The sequence below is a fragment of the Meleagris gallopavo genome, chromosome Z, assembly GCF_905368555.1.
Source record: "Meleagris gallopavo chromosome Z, MGAL_WU_HG_1.1, whole genome shotgun sequence".
NCBI lineage: Eukaryota > Metazoa > Chordata > Aves > Galliformes > Phasianidae > Meleagris > Meleagris gallopavo.
In genome coordinates, this window is record NC_139435.1 from 25914821 (window position 1) to 25932877 (window position 18057).

Consider the following 18057-nt stretch of genomic DNA (forward strand, 5'->3'; position numbering starts at 1 on the left):
GGCTGGGCCCCAAGACAGCGCTGTCTGTCTCTGCCTGCCTACCACGCCAGGTGCTCCCTGTTGGCTGCCTTTGCACATGTAGAGGACAACCCCTCTGCTCCTGGCTCCGCCCCTGCCGTGTCATAGCTCTGCTGCCACAGGGTGGGTGGTGACTCCCGGCAGCTGCCCCCTGCCAGGGGGTACCCTCAGCCCGCCAAGGCAGTTCCCTGCTCTGATGCACAATGCGTCCACGCTGAAGCCCAGCACGTCACCAAAAGCAAATCATCTTGATTAATTCCTAGTATAACTGTCCATATCCCACTGATTTGTCTTCCCAATAACCTAATCTCTTCCATTTCATCTCCACGTTTCTCAAGGATTCCACCTGCATATCTTATGTCTCCCTGCACCCAACCGGCCAGCTGCCACCCCATCACCACCCAGTGCAATAAGCCACGTCCCCAAGCGACACATCTATACATTTCTTGACACCTTCAGAGATGGGGCGTAGCTCCCTTTTTTTGGTGGGGAAGCAGAGTGACCACCTGGCCTGCATCTGTGTGCGCCAGGGAGTCAGGGAACGGTCCACGGAATCACAGAAGCATAGAACCGTAGAATCACAGAATGGCCTGGGTTGAAAGAGATCTCAAAGATCATCTAGTTTCTATCTTGGACTGCCTGAGATGAGGCAGTTCCAGAGGCGCTCCAGCTTCCTGTGCAGCTCCAGGCCCTCGCGCTGCTCCTCACTGCAGAACAGAGGCTGATGGCTGTGCAAGTATAGCTGCAGAAGCACAAAAGAAACAAGTTGTAAACTTCAGCCAGATAGGAATCTGCAGGCAATCCGGGGGCTTTCCCCTGGGCTGCCACTTGTCCCTCAGGGGCGGGCAGGGGACGTGGCCTGGAGGGAGGGGTCTTCCGAACATTTGAAACCCTGAACGATATACAGCAGTTAGTAGGAGATATTAATTGGGCCTGGGACTTCTGTGGCGAATGCCACATGAGGACATGCACGCTTTGTTTCACTTATTGGCCGGGAGTTGCCAATAAGTTTCTGCTGCCCTCAGAAACTTGACTCACACTGCCAAAAAGGCGCTCACAGACATTAGTTTGAGAATTGCCACATCTCACGCCTGTCACAGAGCAGACAAGGAACCGGGGCAGGCGGAGATATTAACTACAGGGACTATCCATTCGCAGTGCTGACGCAACGGGTTGTGGCAGAGCAGGACCCCCTCCAGATTCTGGAATGGGTGTTTTTGCCACCTCGCCCAAGAAATCCATCACGCCACTGTCACGGGGTTATCCTTAGGTGTAAGTCCGTGACAGGGGGCACAGGCGCCGCGAAGAAGAAAAAGAAGGAGCACCAACGGTTTGCCGCGAGCCGGTCGGCCCCGGGCCGCGTGCGCTCCGGGAGAGGGGGAAGGACAGAGAGCTAGCAGATGGTTTTAACGAAGAGAAGACACAACGGCAACGATCTGAGGAGGAGCCGTAATTTACTGAATCTAACCAAATCAAACAAAACGAGAGAGACAAGAGTATCCAAAACGCGAGTCAAGACACGGCAGTGCGAGGGAAAACGCGCGCTTTTCTCCGCGGCGAGCTGAGACGGCTGAGCCGGGCCACACAAAGAGACGCCCACGACCCGGCCCCGTCCGGAGCTCCGCCCCACTGCCTCTGGGTTGAAAGGGACCTCAAAGATCATCTAGTTGCAACCACCCTGCTCTGTGCAGGGCCGCCAACACCAGACCAGGCTGCCCAGAGCCACATCCAGCCTGGCCTTGAATGCTTCCAGGCATGAGGCATCCACAGTCTCACTGGGCAACCCGTTCTAGTGCGTCACCACCCTCCGTGAAAATCCTCCTCCTAATATCTAATCTAAACCTCCCCTTAGTTTAAAACCATTCCCCCTTGTCCATCACTCTCAACTCATGTAAACAGTTGCTCCCCCTCCTGTTTATACGCTCCCTTCAAGTTCTGGAATTAGAGAGACAATGAGGTCGCTCTGCAGCCTTCTCTTCTCCAGTCTAAACGAGCCCAGTTCCCCCAACCTTTCCTCATAGGAGAGGTGCTCCAGCCATCTGATCATCTTAGTGGCCCTCCTCTGGTCCCGCTCCAAGAGCTCCATGTCCTTCTTGTGCTGGAGACCCCACGCCTGGATGCAGTACTCTAGATGGGGCCTCACAGGAGCCAAGTAGAGAGGGACAATCACCTCCCTCTCCCTGCTGGCCACCCCTTTTTTAGTGCAGCCCAGGATATAGTTGGCCTTCTGGGCTGCCTAAGGGAACAGAAGGTGCTGTCAGATAACTGGGAGTGACCGGAAGCCGCTTCAGCGGCTGGGAGAACCCAATTCTTTCCATATGCACTGTGTGGCCAGTGCAAGGGAGGACCTGGCAGCTGCCCATCCTGGGAGGGCGATGGGCACTACGCTGCGTGCAGCCTTGGTCGCTGCTTCATGCTGCCTTCCCCATTCCCACAGACCAGGCAGGGCTGACTCCAGGACCACAGGCCAGGACTTGCCCTGCAACACCTCAAGCCTGCCTGCCTGCAGAAGGAGCCAACAGCTGTGGGAGCCTGCAGACCCCTCACAGCATCAGGTGGTGCAGGACTTGGTGCTGTGCCTCCAGATGACTCACAGAGACCCCGGGCTGCCCCCAGGGGGCAGGCCAGGAGGGAGGAGAAGCTCCAGCCAACTTGCCGGGGCTTATCCTCATCTGCATGTCCTCCTGTGGGACAGCACACCTTCCCTGGTACTCCTGAGCTCATCTCCCCCTCGATCCTCAGGGAGGCCCCCATAGAGAAAGCTCTTTGGCACAAGTAGATGTTTATGTATTTATTTAGGGGAAAAATAGGCTTTTTGTACAGAAAGCGTGCTACTGAGCCTGGCCCTTCCTCTTGTAGGTGCCTTGCAAAGCTGTCTTGACAGTCTTGGCACGTTTGCTCTATTCTTAGAGCTTCCCGGGCTTCTGTGTCTTCTTGCCTTTAGCTTTTCCATGACAGGTGCAGCGTAGACACCGCTAAGCTGTTGCTTGTGCCTGAGCTAACTATAAGATAGTGGCTCAAACCTGAGAGTTAGGTGGTAGTGATGGGAAAATAAGTTTCAGTGCCTGTTAATACCTATCAGGCTAGGTAGATCTGCCAAATATTAAGGGTAAATTGCCCAGTGAACCAGTGTAAGTAGCTTGAACTGATGGTTCTTGCCAGACTGGGGCTTCTGTCATAGACTCTCCTGTTAGCAGTCTCTGTGAGAGGTGCTCCTCTCTCCTGTCAACTCTAGAGAGGGGCACAGACCTGAGCTTGACTTGAGTCCATACTCCTCTGCTTATAAACGCCCAAACACACTGACAGAACGTAGGCGCTGGCACGGCCTTAAATTTCCTTGCCTGGGTTTGGTCAGGAATGACTGACTCTATCCTTCTATGATTCTCCCCTTGCAGGCAAGATGGACATGCTTAGAGACAGAGATCCACGGCATTTCAGGAATCGGGCATATCTTCCCCCAGACCATCTTGCTACTTGCTGCAGCCACAGGGTCGCAGTCAGGGTCACCGCAAGCATTTAACAATGAGCTGCGGTAGGTGGTGGTGGTCTGTTGCACTCCACGGAATGTTCGCCTGACAAGCCGAAAGCCGCTGTGTTCTGCTTTGGCACTCCGGGTGCTCTTGCCTCTGCTAGGGCACTTCTTGTGTCCTCTGGGGCCTGCCTCAGCCCCGGATGCCTCGGAAGGTGCAGTCACGTATGTGCTGGTTGATTCCTCCTCCTGGGACGCCGCTGGCTTCAACGGACTGCCTGAGACGAGGCGGTTCCCAAGGCGCTCCAGCTTCATGGAGCGGATGTGCAGCTCCAGGCCCTCGCGCTTCTCCTCACTCAGGAACAGAGCCTGACGGCAGCGGAAGTATGTGGGAACCATCTGGGGTACATACTGTTGCTGCATGGACTTCCGCACTGCCGCAGGGAAGGACTTAAGCTTTACTTCCAGGCATTTTCTGGCTGTGTGCATGGAGAGCTTCCTGAAAGTCGCCTGACTGAGGTGCAGCTTTGAGATGATGGCAAGCGCTGCCCTGAGGCGCTGGCTGCTGGCTTTGATGTCAGTCACACACAGGCCTGCAGATTCCGTTTGACAGCCGATGTCCTTTAGCAGTGATGTGTTGGCCGGGCCAGGAAGTGCTGCGGTAGCCGTGGGACGTTCCTGCTTGATGCTCGGAGGCAAAGCAATCTTTGCTGACTCCTTGGGGCGGCACTGCTGCCCCTTCCGGGGATTCTCCCGTTGCTCAGCCTGGCCCTGGGATTGAGCTTTCCGCCGGATGACCTTCCCGGTTAGACCCACATTCTGGGGAAGCAGAAGGCTGGGGGGGCACGGCACCAGCTGCTCCATAGAGATCTCTGTAGGGTTGGGTTCACCCCACTTTCTTATCTCTTGCTTCTTGAGAATGTTTTCTGCGATGCAGTCTCCCTTGGCTTTCAGCGAGGGGCATAGCATTTGCCGCAGCAGGGGCTGGGTCTGCCCTGGCTTGATGAGCTTGGGCAGCATGTGGCGGCATTGTCTTCCCCAAGCCTGCTGCTGGGAGAGCAAGAGCCATTTGGGCAGGCTCCCCAGTTGCACTTCCAGGCTTTTCCGGGCCATGTGCACCTTGAGCTCTGTGTGGGTTTCAACGCTCCACACGGCTCCAGGGGAGCAGACTGTGCTGGGCACGTTCAAGAACTCGACCTTGCCTTTCCCGGGACAGCTCTGGACCTCAGGGGAGCTGCAGCAGTGGCATGACAGGCTGTTCCGCTCCACCAGCACCTCCAGGTCCCTCCATGCCGCCTGCAAGAAGTCAGGGCCCAGGACACGCCTGTGCTCAGGCACCCCTGACAGAATCAGCTGCTGGAGCTCCTGGTCAGCCTCACTGCAGGTGCATTGTGGCTCACACTGTTGGCTCCTGTGCCCGGCCGACTGACTCTTGGCACCTGTAAAACAGGGAAGGTCCTTGAGACACAGCAGGATGCGGTCTCCAGACATGCTCTGGGCCAGGCACGTCCTTTTTTAATAGAAGACTGTTAGCTTTCATCAAGAACTGCCAGAGACCACCACCACATTTTTAGGGCCCACGCTCCAGGAGGTGAGGCCATAAGTTGTAATTTCTCAGAATTCCAGCCCATTTCCTTGGACTGTAAAGAATATGTATCTGTTATGTCTTTAAGTATGTAACAACTGCTTTCCTCGGTGTGCGAATTAGGAGATATCCCCCTCGCACCCTTGCTGTAAAAAACATACCTGCTTTATAACCTCACATGGGTTATAGAGTTTGATTCCGCACAAGGGTAGTTTCCACGTAAATAAGTAGGAGGCATTACTTTCAGAGCAACTCATGTATAGGCAGCCCAAGACAATTCCTACTCGCCCAACGCAGCCCAGACAAGCCAAAAAGTTTGGACGTCCGTGCCCTGGGCCCATCTGGCCAGGGTGCATTGGGCCAGGTTCTGGGCCAGGGCTCGGCTGCTCCCTGAGGCTCAGCCCCGCCTGGGGATGGATGCTCCTGGGCAAGTCTGGGGCACGGGCTGACCCTCAGAGGACCCACCTGGCTCCGGTGCCGCTGCTCGCTGCCACCATTTCCTCCACCGCAGGCGTTGTCTGCCGGCCTGCGGACACATGGACATGCGTCAGTCACACTCCTGGGCGGTCCTGCAGAACTGCTCCCGACTCCCCCAGCCACAAGTCCCCCAGCCACAAGTCACGCCCACCCTCAAATCCCCCCTACCTGTAGGTGTCGGATCACAGCGTCCACGAAGACTCTGGCCACCAGGAACAGGAGGCCACATTGAAGGACTAGGGTTACAGGGACAAAGAGAGAGCTGTCGTCAGCCATCACTAAGTGCTGGTCACGACCGCAATGGCAGAGGTGGGACCACCCCTCTGAACTCAAAAGTCGAGCATGCTGACATCACAGTGCTGCCCACTTGCCCTCGGAACCATGACACGCTGTGGGGTGGAGCCCGAGCATGGGCACTCTGCCTCTGCCTGCCCACCCCATGCCTGCACACGCCTCGTGCTGGCCGCCGTCTTGTTACCGTGGCCGCTCTGAGGAGGAGGCATTTGAGGTCCACATCCCACCAATCTGTCTTCCCAACAACCTAATCTCTTCCATTTGATCTCCACCTTTCCCAAGGATTCCATCTGCATAGCTTACGTCTCCCTGCCCCCAACTGGCCAGCTGCCTCACCTCAGTATCTTCCTTGTAGAGAAGGGCCCCAATCTGAACACGCTACTCCAGGTGCAGCCAGGTATAGAGGAACAATTGCATCCCCGCTCCTGCTGGCAACGCTATTACTGATACAAGCCAGGATGCCGCTGGCTTTCCTGGCTGTCTGGGCACACTGCGGGCACATGTTCAGGTGGCTGTTGACTAATGCCCCCAGATCTTTTTCCACCACGTACGCCATCCACTCTGCCCCAAGCCTGTAGCGCTGCATGGGGTTGTTGTGACTCAAGTGCACTTGAATCTTGCTGAGCCTCATACAGCTGGCCTCAGCCCACCGATCCAGCATCATCTGAAAACTTACTGAGGGTGCATGCAATCATCCAGGACACCAGTAAAGGTATGAAACAAGACCGGCGCCAGTACTGACACCTGGGGATCGCCGCTAGAGAAATCTTCAGTCTGAACAGCTACACCATTGGAAAGACAGAATGGGTCCTGCTAAGGCAGATCCTTCTCACTGGCTCAGGCAAGGCTCTTAGCAAGACACGACCGGGTGGAATCCTCATGAATCACAGAATCCTTGGAGTTGGAGAGGGACCTGCTTTAGCTGGGAGGGGACTTGATGATCTTTAGGGGCCCTTCCAACTCCTACAACTTCTGTGTTCTGGATTCTCTTTTCCTCTTTCCTAGTCCAACTCTCCTGCATAGAAGCCATAGCCTTCGGCATGCGCCACTCATACAACCAGTATTCAACTGGTCAGTCTCCTCTTTCTGCCGATCCCGTGTCCAGCCAGGGGCACCGAGGAGACATCGCCTGCACTGTGACCCTTCAACACCTTCCCAAGGCGCAAGGTCCTTTTTGGTTTTTTAATTTCCTGGTTGCACCTCGTGTGACCAGCTTGAAACCAGGAGAAGATAGCTGTCGAATGGTGTTACACTCCAGACAGCATGTCTTCCTGATGTTCCTAACGTCCAGCAGCCTCCTGGAGTGCGTTATTGCCAGACGTGGCCTCAGGTCCTCAGCAGAGTCTCCAATTACAGCTCTTCTTTAGTGGCCAGTTGTGATTCAGGCCCTTGGTTGGACCAACCGGCCAGCTGCCACCCCATCACCACCCAGTGCAATAAGCCACGTCCCCAAGTGACACATCTATACATTTCTTGACACCTTCAGAGATGGGGTGTGGCTCCCTTTTTTTGGTGGGGAAGCAGAGTGACCACCTGGCCTGCATCTGTGTGCGCCAGGGAGTCAGGGAACGGTCCATGGAATCACAGAAGCATAGAACCGTAGAATCACAGAATGGCCTCGTACAAAAAGCCGATTTTCCCCTAATAAATACATGAACATCTACTTGTGCCAAAGAGCTTTCTCTGTGGGGGCCTCCTGAGGATCCCCCCACTGCCTCTGCCCGCCAGGTCCTCCGGAGATGCTGCCCCTCCTCTCCCATCAGGATACTCAAAGTGCCCATAAAAGGCAGTAAACGGAACCAGAACATGAACTCGTTAACTCCCGCTGCTCCTCACGGTGTTCTGATGTGGAATACTGACAACAAAAAATCACAAAACCACAACATTCCACCCCTTATTCCACATCACCACATCATGCTTAACGTATATCTACATACGAACAAACAATAATTTACATGCATTACATATAGGCATTTCTATATACACATATATACATGGAATCACTAAGTGCACTCCCCCAGCATCACGCTCACTTGTGGTACACACTGGACGTGCCCATCTTTCTCCATTACCCACCAAGTGGACCCAGGTCCCTGTGCAAAAACAGTTCCACGGAGAGGTTTGCCCTTCCCAGAAGCTGGAAGGACCAAACTGCTTTTCTCCCCATGCTTTTTACATGTACCACAGGGACCTTATCTCCTTCTACAGTATGTAGGGAGGTGGACTGGGTAGGACCATCTCGACTGACCGATCCTCTGGTGTTGACCAGCTGGGTGGCTTCTGCCAAATACATCTCCCAGTGCTTAAATGTTCCACCACCCACTGCTTTTAACATGGTTTTTAACAACCCGTTGTAGCGTTTGATCTTACCAGAGGCTGGTGCATGATAGGGAAGATGGGAAATCCACTCTATGCCACGTTCCCTGGCCCAAGTATTTACAGGGAAAATTTTTGAAATGAGTCCCGTTGTTGGACTCAATTCTTTCCGGGGTGCCATGTCGCTGCAGGATTTGCCCCTCCAGACCTAATATGGTGTTTTGGGCGATAGCGCAGGGTACTGCGTACGTTTCAAGCCACCCAGTGATTGCCTCCACCATGGTAAGCACATAACATGACAGCTGAACACGTTGCCAAAAGCAAATCATCTTGATTAATTCCTAATATAACTCGACTCTTTAGAATTTCATCTGAGAGCCACATCTGAGTGCTGCAGAGATGAAACGCGGTGTGCCAAGCCGCAGCTTCTGATGCTGCAGATCCCAGACAAGGCACCAGTGGGAAGAGCCCTGATGCAACCTGGGCTCCAGCTGGCTTCCCCTCCATGGTGTCGACGCCACAGCCGCGCTTCTTGGGGCAGCCAGGCATGATTTAATGCCGGGGCACTCTGCAGCTGAGGTCCTGGGCGGTGGCACCCAGTCAACAAGGACTGGGTAAAGGGGACTCGGAGGGCTGCTGGCTGCACACACCTGCAACACCGACTCCTTCAGTGAGGGTCCCTATGGGTGCTCCCAACCTGCCACCACCACAGCCCCACTGTCCTAGCACACCCCTCCACGCATCGTTAGGCACACCCCTACCCAATGGCTGGGGCACAGCAACCCCTGCTCCCCCCAGCTGTTGGTGGAGCATCGCTCCTACGAAGCGTAGGTGGTGGGAGCGTAGCCTTGCAAGGGAAGCCTGGCTGTGGACAGCAGTGGGAAATGGAGCATCTGGGAGGAGCAGGTGACCCTGGCCTGCGTCCTGCCACTATCTGCCCCAGGAGCAGTTCCCAGGAGCAACACGGGCATCTCACATTGGCAGGTAAAAAGGGCATAACCCCCTTTTTCTTGGTGGAGAAGCAGAGTGACCAACTGGTCTGTATTGGTGCACGCCAGGGAGTCAGAAAACGGTCCATGGAATCATAGGAGCATAGAACCGTAGGATCATAGAATGGCCTGGGTTGAAAGGGACCTCAAAGATCATCTAGTTGCAACCACCCTGCTCTGTGCAGGGCCACCAACCACCAGACCAGGCTGCCCAGAGCCACATCCAGCCTGGCCTTGAATGCTTCCAGGCATGAGGCATCCACAGTCTCACTGGGCAACCCGTTCTAGTGCGTCACCACCCTCCGTGAAAATCCTCCTCCTAATATCTAATCTAAACCTCCCCTTAGTTTAAAACCATTCCCCCTTGTCCATCACTCTCAACTCATGTAAACAGTTGCTCCCCCTCCTGTTTATACGCTCCCTTCAAGTTCTGGAATTAGAGAGACAATGAGGTCGCTCTGCAGCCTTCTCTTCTCCAGTCTAAACGAGCCCAGTTCCCCCAACCTTTCCTCATAGGAGAGGTGCTCCAGCCATCTGATCATCTTAGTGGCCCTCCTCTGGTCCCGCTCCAAGAGCTCCATGTCCTTCTTGTGCTGGAGACCCCACGCCTGGATGCAGTACTCTGGATGGGGCCTCACAGGAGCCAAGTAGAGAGGGACAATCACCTCCCTCTCCCTGCTGGCCACCCCTTTTTTAGTGCAGCCCAGGATATAGTTGGCCTTCTGGGCTGCCTAAGAGAACAGAAGGTGCTGTCAGATAACTGGGAGTGACCGGAAGCCGCTTCAGCGGCTGGGAGAACCCAATTCTTTCCATATGCACTGTGTGGCCAGTGCAAGGGAGGACCTGGCAGCTGCTCATCCTGGGAGGGCGATGGGCACTACGCTGCGTGCAGCCTTGGTCGCTGCTTCATGCTGCCTTCCCCATTCCCACAGACCAGGCAGGGCTGACTCCAGGACCACAGGCCAGGACTTGCCCTGCAACACCTCAAGCCTGCCTGCCTGCAGAAGGAGCCAACAGCTGTGGGAGCCTGCAGACCCCTCACAGCATCAGGTGGTGCAGGACTTGGTGCTGTGCCTCCAGATGACTCACAGAGACCCCGGGCTGCCCCCCAGGGGGCAGGCCAGGAGGGAGGAGAAGCTCCAGCCAACTTGCCGGGGCTTATCCTCATCTGCATGTCCTCCTGTGGGACAGCACACCTTCCCTGGTACTCCTGAGCTCATCTCCCCCCTCGATCCTCAGGGAGGCCCCCATAGAGAAAGCTCTTTGGCACAAGTAGATGTTTATGTATTTATTTAGGGGAAAAATAGGCTTTTTGTACAGAAAGCGTGCTACTGAGCCTGGCCCTTCCTCTTGTAGGTGCCTTGCAAAGCTGTCTTGACAGTCTTGGCACGTTTGCTCTATTCTTAGAGCTTCCCGGGCTTCTGTGTCTTCTTGCCTTTAGCTTTTCCATGACAGGTGCAGCGTAGACACCGCTAAGCTGTTGCTTGTGCCTGAGCTAACTATAAGATAGTGGCTCAAACCTGAGAGTTAGGTGGTAGTGATGGGAAAATAAGTTTCAGTGCCTGTTAATACCTATCAGGCTAGGTAGATCTGCCAAATATTAAGGGTAAATTGCCCAGTGAACCAGTGTAAGTAGCTTGAACTGATGGTTCTTGCCAGGCTGGGGCTTCTGTCATAGACTCTCCTGTTAGCAGTCTCTGTGAGAGGTGCTCCTCTCTCCTGTCAACTCTAGAGAGGGGCACAGAGCTGAGCTTGACTTGAGTCCATACTCCTCTGCTTATAAACGCCCAAACACACTGACAGAACGTAGGCGCTGGCACGGCCTTAAATTTCCTTGCCTGGGTTTGGTCAGGAATGACTGACTCTATCCTTCTATGACTCTCCGCTTGCAGGCAAGGTGGACGTGCTTAGAGACAGAGATCCACGGCATTTCAGGAATCGGGCATATCTTCCCCCAGACCATCTTGCTACTTGCTGCAGCCACAGGGTCACAGTCAGGGTCACCGCAAGCATTTAACAATGAGCTGCGGTAGGTGGTGGTGGTCTGTTGCACTCCACGGAATGTTCGCCTGACAAGCCGAAAGCCGCTGTGTTCTGCTTTGGCACTCCGGGTGCTCTTGCCTCTGCTAGGGCACTTCTTGTGTCCTCTGGGGCCTGCCTCAGCCCCGGATGCCTCGGAAGGTGCAGTCACGTATGTGCTGGTAGATTCCTCCTCCTGGGACGCCGCTGGCTTCAACGGACTGCCTGAGACGAGGCGGTTCCCAAGGCGCTCCAGCTTCATGGAGCGGATGTGCAGCTCCAGGCCCTCGCGCTTCTCCTCACTCAGGAACAGAGCCTGACGGCAGCGGAAGTATGTGGGAACCATCTGGGATACATACTGTTGCTGCATGGACTTCCGCACTGCCGCAGGGAAGGACTTAAGCTTTACTTCCAGGCATTTTCTGGCTGTGTGCATGGAGAGCTTCCTGAAAGTCGCCTGACTGAGGTGCAGCTTTGAGATGATGGCAAGCGCTGCCCTGAGGCGCTGGCTGCTGGCTTTGATGTCAGTCACACGCAGGCCTGCAGAGTCCATTTGACAGCCAATGTGCTTTAGCAGGCCTGCAGAGTCCATCTGACAGCCGATGTCCTTTAGCAGGCCTGCAGATTCCGTTTGACAACCGATGTCCTTTAGCAGGCCTGCAGATTCCGTTTGACAGCCGATGTGCTTTAGCAGCAATGTGATGGCCGGGCCTGGAAGCGCTGCGGTAGCCGTGGGACGTTCTTGCTTGTGGCTCGGAGGCAAAGGAATCTTTGCCGACTCCTTGGGGCGGCACTGCTGCCCCTTCCGGGGATGCTCCCGTTGCTCAGCTTGGCCCTGGGAATGAGCTTTCCGCCGGATGACCGTCCCGGTTAGACCCACATTCCGGGGAAGCAGAAGACTGGGGGGGCATGGCACCAGCCGCTCCATAGAGATCTCTGTAGGGTTGGGTTCACCCCACTTTCTTATCTCTTGCTTCTTGAGAATGTTGTCTGCGATGCAGTCTCCCTTGGCTTTCAGCGAGGGGCACAGGCTTCGCCGCAGCAGAGGCTGGGTCTGCCCTGGCTTGATGAGCTTGGGCAGGATGCGGTGGCATTGTCTTCCCCAAGCCTGCTGCTGGGAGAGCAAGAGCCATTTGGGCAGGCTCCCCAGTTGCACTTCCAGGCTTTTCCGGGCCATGTGCACCTTGAGCTCTGTGTGGCTTTCAACGCTCCACGCGGCTCCAGGGGAGCAGACTGTGCTGGGCATGTTCAAGAACTCGACCTTGCCTTTCCCGGGACAGCTCTGGACCTCAGGGGAGCTGCAGCAGTGGCATGACAGGCTGTTCTGCTCCACCAGCACCTCCAGGTCCCTCCATGCCGCCTGCAAGAAGTCAGGGCCCAGGACACGCCTGTGCTCAGGCACCCCTGACAGAACCAGCTGCTGGAGCTCCTGGTCAGCCTCACTGCAGGGGCACAGTGGCTCACACTGCGGGCTCCTGTGCCCGGCCAACTGACTCTCAGCACCTGTAAAACAGGGAAGGTCCTTGAGCCACAGCGGGCCAGGGTCTCCAGAGATGCTCTGGGCCACGCACGTCCTTTTTTAATAGAAGACTGTTAGCTTTCATCCGAGAACTGCCAGAGACCACCACCACATTTTTAGGGCCCACGCTCCAGGAGGTGAGACCATAAGTTGTAATTTCTCAGAATTCCAGCCCATTTCCTTGGACTGTAAAGAATATGTATCTGTTGTGTCTTTAAGTATGTAACAACTGCTTTCCTCGGTGTGCGAATTAGAAGGAGATATCCCCCTCGCACCCTTGCTGTAAAAAACATACCTGCTTTATAACCTCACATGGGTTATAGAGTTTGATTCCGCACAAGGGTAGTTTCCACGTAAATAAGTAGGAGGCATTACTTTCAGAGCAACTCATGTATAGGCAGCCCAAGACAATTCCTACTCGCCCAACGCAGCCCAGACAAGCCAAAAAGTTTGGACGTCCGTGCCCTGGGCCCATCTGGCCAGGGTGCATTGGGCCAGGTTCTGGGCCAGGGCTCGGCTGCTCCATGAGGCTCAGCCCCGCCTGGGGATGGATGCTCCTGGGCAAGTCTGGGGCACGGGCTGACCCTCAGAGGACCCACCTGGCTCCGGTGCCGCTGCTCGCTGCCACCATTTCCTCCACCGCAGGCGTTGTCTGCCGGCCTGCGGACACATGGACATGCGTCAGTCACACTCCTGGGCGGTCCTGCAGAACTGCTCCCGACTCCCCCAGCCACAAGTCCCCAGCCACAAGTCACGCTCACCCTCAAATCCCCCTACCTGTAGGTGTCGGATCACAGCGTCCACGAAGACTCTGGCCACCAGGAACAGGAGGCCACATTGAAGGACTAGGGTTACAGGGACAAAGAGAGAGCTGTCGTCAGCCATCACTAAGTGCTGGTCACGACCGCAATGGCAGAGGTGGGACCACCCCTCTGAACTCAAAAGTCGAGCATGCTGACATCACAGTGCTGCCCACTTGCCCTCGGAACCATGACACGCTGTGGGGTGGAGCCCGAGCATGGGCACTCTGCCTCTGCCTGCCCACCCCATGCCTGCACACGCCTCGTGCTGGCCGCCGTCTTGTTACCGTGGCCGCTCTGAGGAGGAGGCATTTGAGGTCCACATCCCACCAATCTGTCTTCCCAACAACCTAATCTCTTCCATTTGATCTCCACCTTTCCCAAGGATTCCATCTGCATAGCTTACGTCTCCCTGCCCCCAACTGGCCAGCTGCCTCACCTCAGATCTTCCTTGTAGAGAAGGGCCCCAATCTGAACACGCTACTCCAGGTGCCAGCCAGGTATGGGAATCATTGTATCCCCGCTCCTGCTGGCAACGCTATTACTGATACAAGCCAGGACTGCGCTGGGCTTTCCTGGGCTGTCTGGGCACACTGCGGGCACATGTTCAGGTGGCTGTTGACTAATGCCCAGATCTTTTTCCCACGTACGCCAATCACTCTGCCCCAAGCCTGATAGCGCTGCATGGGGTTGTTGTGACCAAGTGCACTTGAATCTTGCTGAGCCTCATACAGCTGGCCTCAGCCCACGATCCCGCATATCTGAAACTACTGAGGGTGCATGCATATCATCCAGGACACCAGTAAAGGTATGAAACAAGACCGGCGCAGTACTGACACCTGGGGACTCCGCCGCTAGAGAAATCTTCAGTCTGAACAGCTACACCATTGGAAAAGACAGAAATGGGTCCTGCTAAGGCAGATCCTTCTCATGCGCTCAGGCAAGGCTCTTAGCAAGACCACGATCGAGGATGGAAATCCTCATGGCATCATATGAATCCTTGGAGTTGGAAGGGACCTGCTTTAGCAGGGAGGGTGGACTTGATGATCTTCTAGGGGCCCCTTCCACACCTACAATTCTGTGATTCTGGGATTCTCTTTTCCTCTTTCCTAGTCCAACTCTCCTGCATTAGAAGCCATAGCCTTCGGCATGACGCCACTCATACAACCAGTCATTCAACTGGTCAGTTCTCCTCTTTCTGCCCGATCCCGTGTCCTGCCAGGGGCAGAGCGAGGGTAGACTCGCCTGCACTGCTGACCCCTTCAACACCTTCCCAATGGGACGCAAGGTCCTTTTTGTGTTTTTAATTTCCTGGTTGCAGCCTCGTTGTGACCAGGCTTTGAAAGACCGAGGAGATAGATAGCTGGTGATGAAGGATTACCACTCCAGACGCTTGTCTTCCTGATGTTCCAACGTGGGCAGCAGACCTTTGGAGTGGTTATCTGGCGGCAGAGGGGGCCTCAGTGCTCCTCAGCAGGGAGTTCCAATCAGCTCTTCTTTAGTGGCACTGGTTGTGATTCAGGCCCTTGGTTGGACCAACCGGCCAGCTGCCACCCCATCACCCCAGTGCAATAAGCCACGTCCCCAAGTGACACATCTATACATTTCTTGACACCTTCAGAGAATGGGGTTGTGGCTCCCTTTTTTTGGTGGGGAAGCAGAGTGACCACCTGGCCTGCATCTGGTGACGCCGGGAGTCAGGGATCGGTCATGGAATCACAGAAGCATAGACCGTAGAATCACAGAATGGCCTGCGTACAAAAAGCCGATTTTCCCCTAAATAAATACCATGAACATCTACTTGTGCCAAAGAGCTTTCTCTGTGGCGGGCCTCCCTGAGGATCCCCACTGGCCTCTGCCCGCCAGGTCCTCGGAGATGCTGCCCCTGCTCTCTCCATCAGGATACTCAAAGTGCCCATAAAAGGCAGTAAACGGAACCAGAACATGAACTCGTTAACTCCCGCTGCTCCTCACGGTGTTCTGATGGGAATACTGACAACAAAAAATCACAAAACCACAACATTCCACCCCTTATTCCACATCACCACATATGCTTAACGTTATCTACATACGAACAAACAATATTTCATGCATTACTTATAGGCATTTCTATGAACATATATCATGGAATCACTAAGTGCACTCCCCCAGCATCCGCCTCACTTGTGGTACACATGGACGTGCCCCATCTTTCTCATTACCACCAGTGGAAACCAAGGTCCCTGTGCTAAAACAGTTCCACGGAGAGGTTTGCCCTTCCCAGAAGCTGGAAGGGACCAAACTGCTTTTTCCCCATGCTTTTTACTGTACCACAGGGACCTTATTCCTTCTACAGTATGTAGGGCGTGGATGAGGATAGGACATCTCGACTGACCGATCCTCTTGGTGTTGACCAGCTGGGTGGCTTCTGCCAAATACATCTCCCAGTGCTTAAATGTTCCACACCCACTGCTTTTAACATGGTTTTTAACAACCCGTTGTAGGTTTGATCTTACCAGAGGCTGGTGCATGATAGCGGAAGATGGGAAATCCACTCTATGCCACGTTCCCTGGCCCAAGTATTTACAGGAGAATTTTTGAAATGAGTCCCCTTGTTGGACTCAATTCTTTCCGGGGTGCCATGTCGCTGCAGGATTTGCCCCTCCAGACCTAATATGGTGTTTTGGGCGATAGCGCAGGGTACTGCGTACGTTTCAAGCCACCCAGTGATTGCCTCCACCATGGTAAGCACATAACATGACAGCTGAACACGTTGCCAAAAGCAAATCATCTTGATTAATTCCTAATATAACTCGACTCTTTAGAATTTCATCTGAGAGCCCCATCTGAGTGCTGCAGAGATGAAACGCGGTGTGCCAAGCCGCAGCTTCTGATGCTGCAGATCCCAGACAAGGCACCAGTGGGAAGAGCCCTGATGCAACCTGGGCTCCAGCTGGCTTCCCCTCCATGGTTGTCGACGCCACAACCGCGCTTCTTGGGGCAGCCAGGCATGATTTAATGCCGGGGCACTCTGCAGCTGAGGTCCCGGGCGGTGGCACCCAGTCAACAAGGACTGGGTAAAGGGGACTCGGAGGGCTGCTGGCTGCACACACCTGCAACACCGACTCCTTCAGTGAGGGTCCCTATGGGTGCTCCCAACCCGCCACCACCACAGCCCCACTGTCCTAGCACACCCTCCACGCATCGTTAGGCACACCCCTACCCAATGGCTGGGGCACAGCAACCCCTGCTCCCCCCAGCTGTTGGTGGAGCATCGCTCCTACGAAGCGTAGGTGGTGGGAGCGTAGCCTTGCAAGGGAAGCTGGCTGTGGACAGCAGTGGGAAATGGAGCATCTGGGAGGAGCAGGTGACCCTGGCCTGCGTCCTGCCACTATCTGCCCCAGGAGCAGTTCCAGGAGCAACACGGGCATCTCACATTGGCAGGTAAAAAGGGCATAACCCCTTTTTTTTGGTGGAGAAGCAGAGTGACCAACTGGTCTGTATTGGTGCACGCCAGGGAGTCAGAAAACGGTCCATGGAATCATAGGAGCATAGAACCGTAGGATCATAGAATGGCCTGGGTTGAAAGGGACCTCAAAGATCATCTAGTTGCAACCACCCTGCTCTGTGCAGGGCCACCAACACCAGACCAGGCTGCCCAGAGCCACATCCAGCCTGGCCTTGAATGCTTCCAGGCATGAGGCATCCACAGTCTCACTGGGCAACCCGTTCTAGTGCGTCACCACCCTCCGTGAAAATCCTCCTCCTAATATCTAATCTAAACCTCCCCTTAGTTTAAAACCATTCCCCCTTGTCCATCACTCTCAACTCATGTAAACAGTTGCTCCCCTCCTGTTTATACGCTCCCTTCAAGTTCTGGAATTAGAGAGACAATGAGGTCGCTCTGCAGCCTTCTCTTCTCCAGTCTAAACGAGCCCAGTTCCCCCAACCTTTCCTCATAGGAGAGGTGCTCCAGCCATCTGATCATCTTAGTGGCCCTCCTCTGGTCCCGCTCCAAGAGCTCCATGTCCTTCTTGTGCTGGAGACCCCACGCCTGGATGCAGTACTCTGGATGGGGCCTCACAGGAGCCAAGTAGAGAGGGACAATCACCTCCCTCTCCCTGCTGGCCACCCCTTTTTTAGTGCAGCCCAGGATATAGTTGGCCTTCTGGGCTGCCTAAGAGAACAGAAGGTGCTGTCAGATAACTGGGAGTGACCGGAAGCCGCTTCAGCGGCTGGGAGAACCCAATTCTTTCCATATGCACTGTGTGGCCAGTGCAAGGGAGGACCTGGCAGCTGCCCATCCTGGGAGGGCGATGGGCACTACGCTGCGTGCAGCCTTGGTCGCTGCTTCATGCTGCCTTCCCCATTCCCACAGACCAGGCAGGGCTGACTCCAGGACCACAGGCCAGGACTTGCCCTGCAACACCTCAAGCCTGCCTGCCTGCAGAAGGAGCCAACAGCTGTGGGAGCCTGCAGACCCCTCACAGCATCAGGTGGTGCAGGACTTGGTGCTGTGCCTCCAGATGACTCACAGAGACCCCGGGCTGCCCCCCAGGGGGCAGGCCAGGAGGGAGGAGAAGCTCCAGCCA

At 55.1% G+C, this 18057-nt stretch overlaps 1 protein-coding gene across 1 annotated transcript; it reads right to left on the reverse strand.

Annotated features, from left to right (window-relative positions):
- Positions 1-643: 643 nt before the first annotated feature.
- Positions 644-13571, reverse strand: LOC146542175 (uncharacterized). Its single transcript, XM_085213562.1, has 7 exons — positions 13464-13571; positions 13286-13346; positions 11109-12670; positions 5718-5834; positions 5538-5598; positions 3482-4926; positions 644-760 (listed from the first exon to the last, which is right to left on the reverse strand). The coding sequence occupies exons 1-7, from the start codon at positions 13569-13571 to the stop codon at positions 644-646; spliced, it is 3471 nt and encodes a 1156-aa protein (XP_085069688.1).
- Between the last annotated feature and the right edge of the window lie 4486 nt (positions 13572-18057).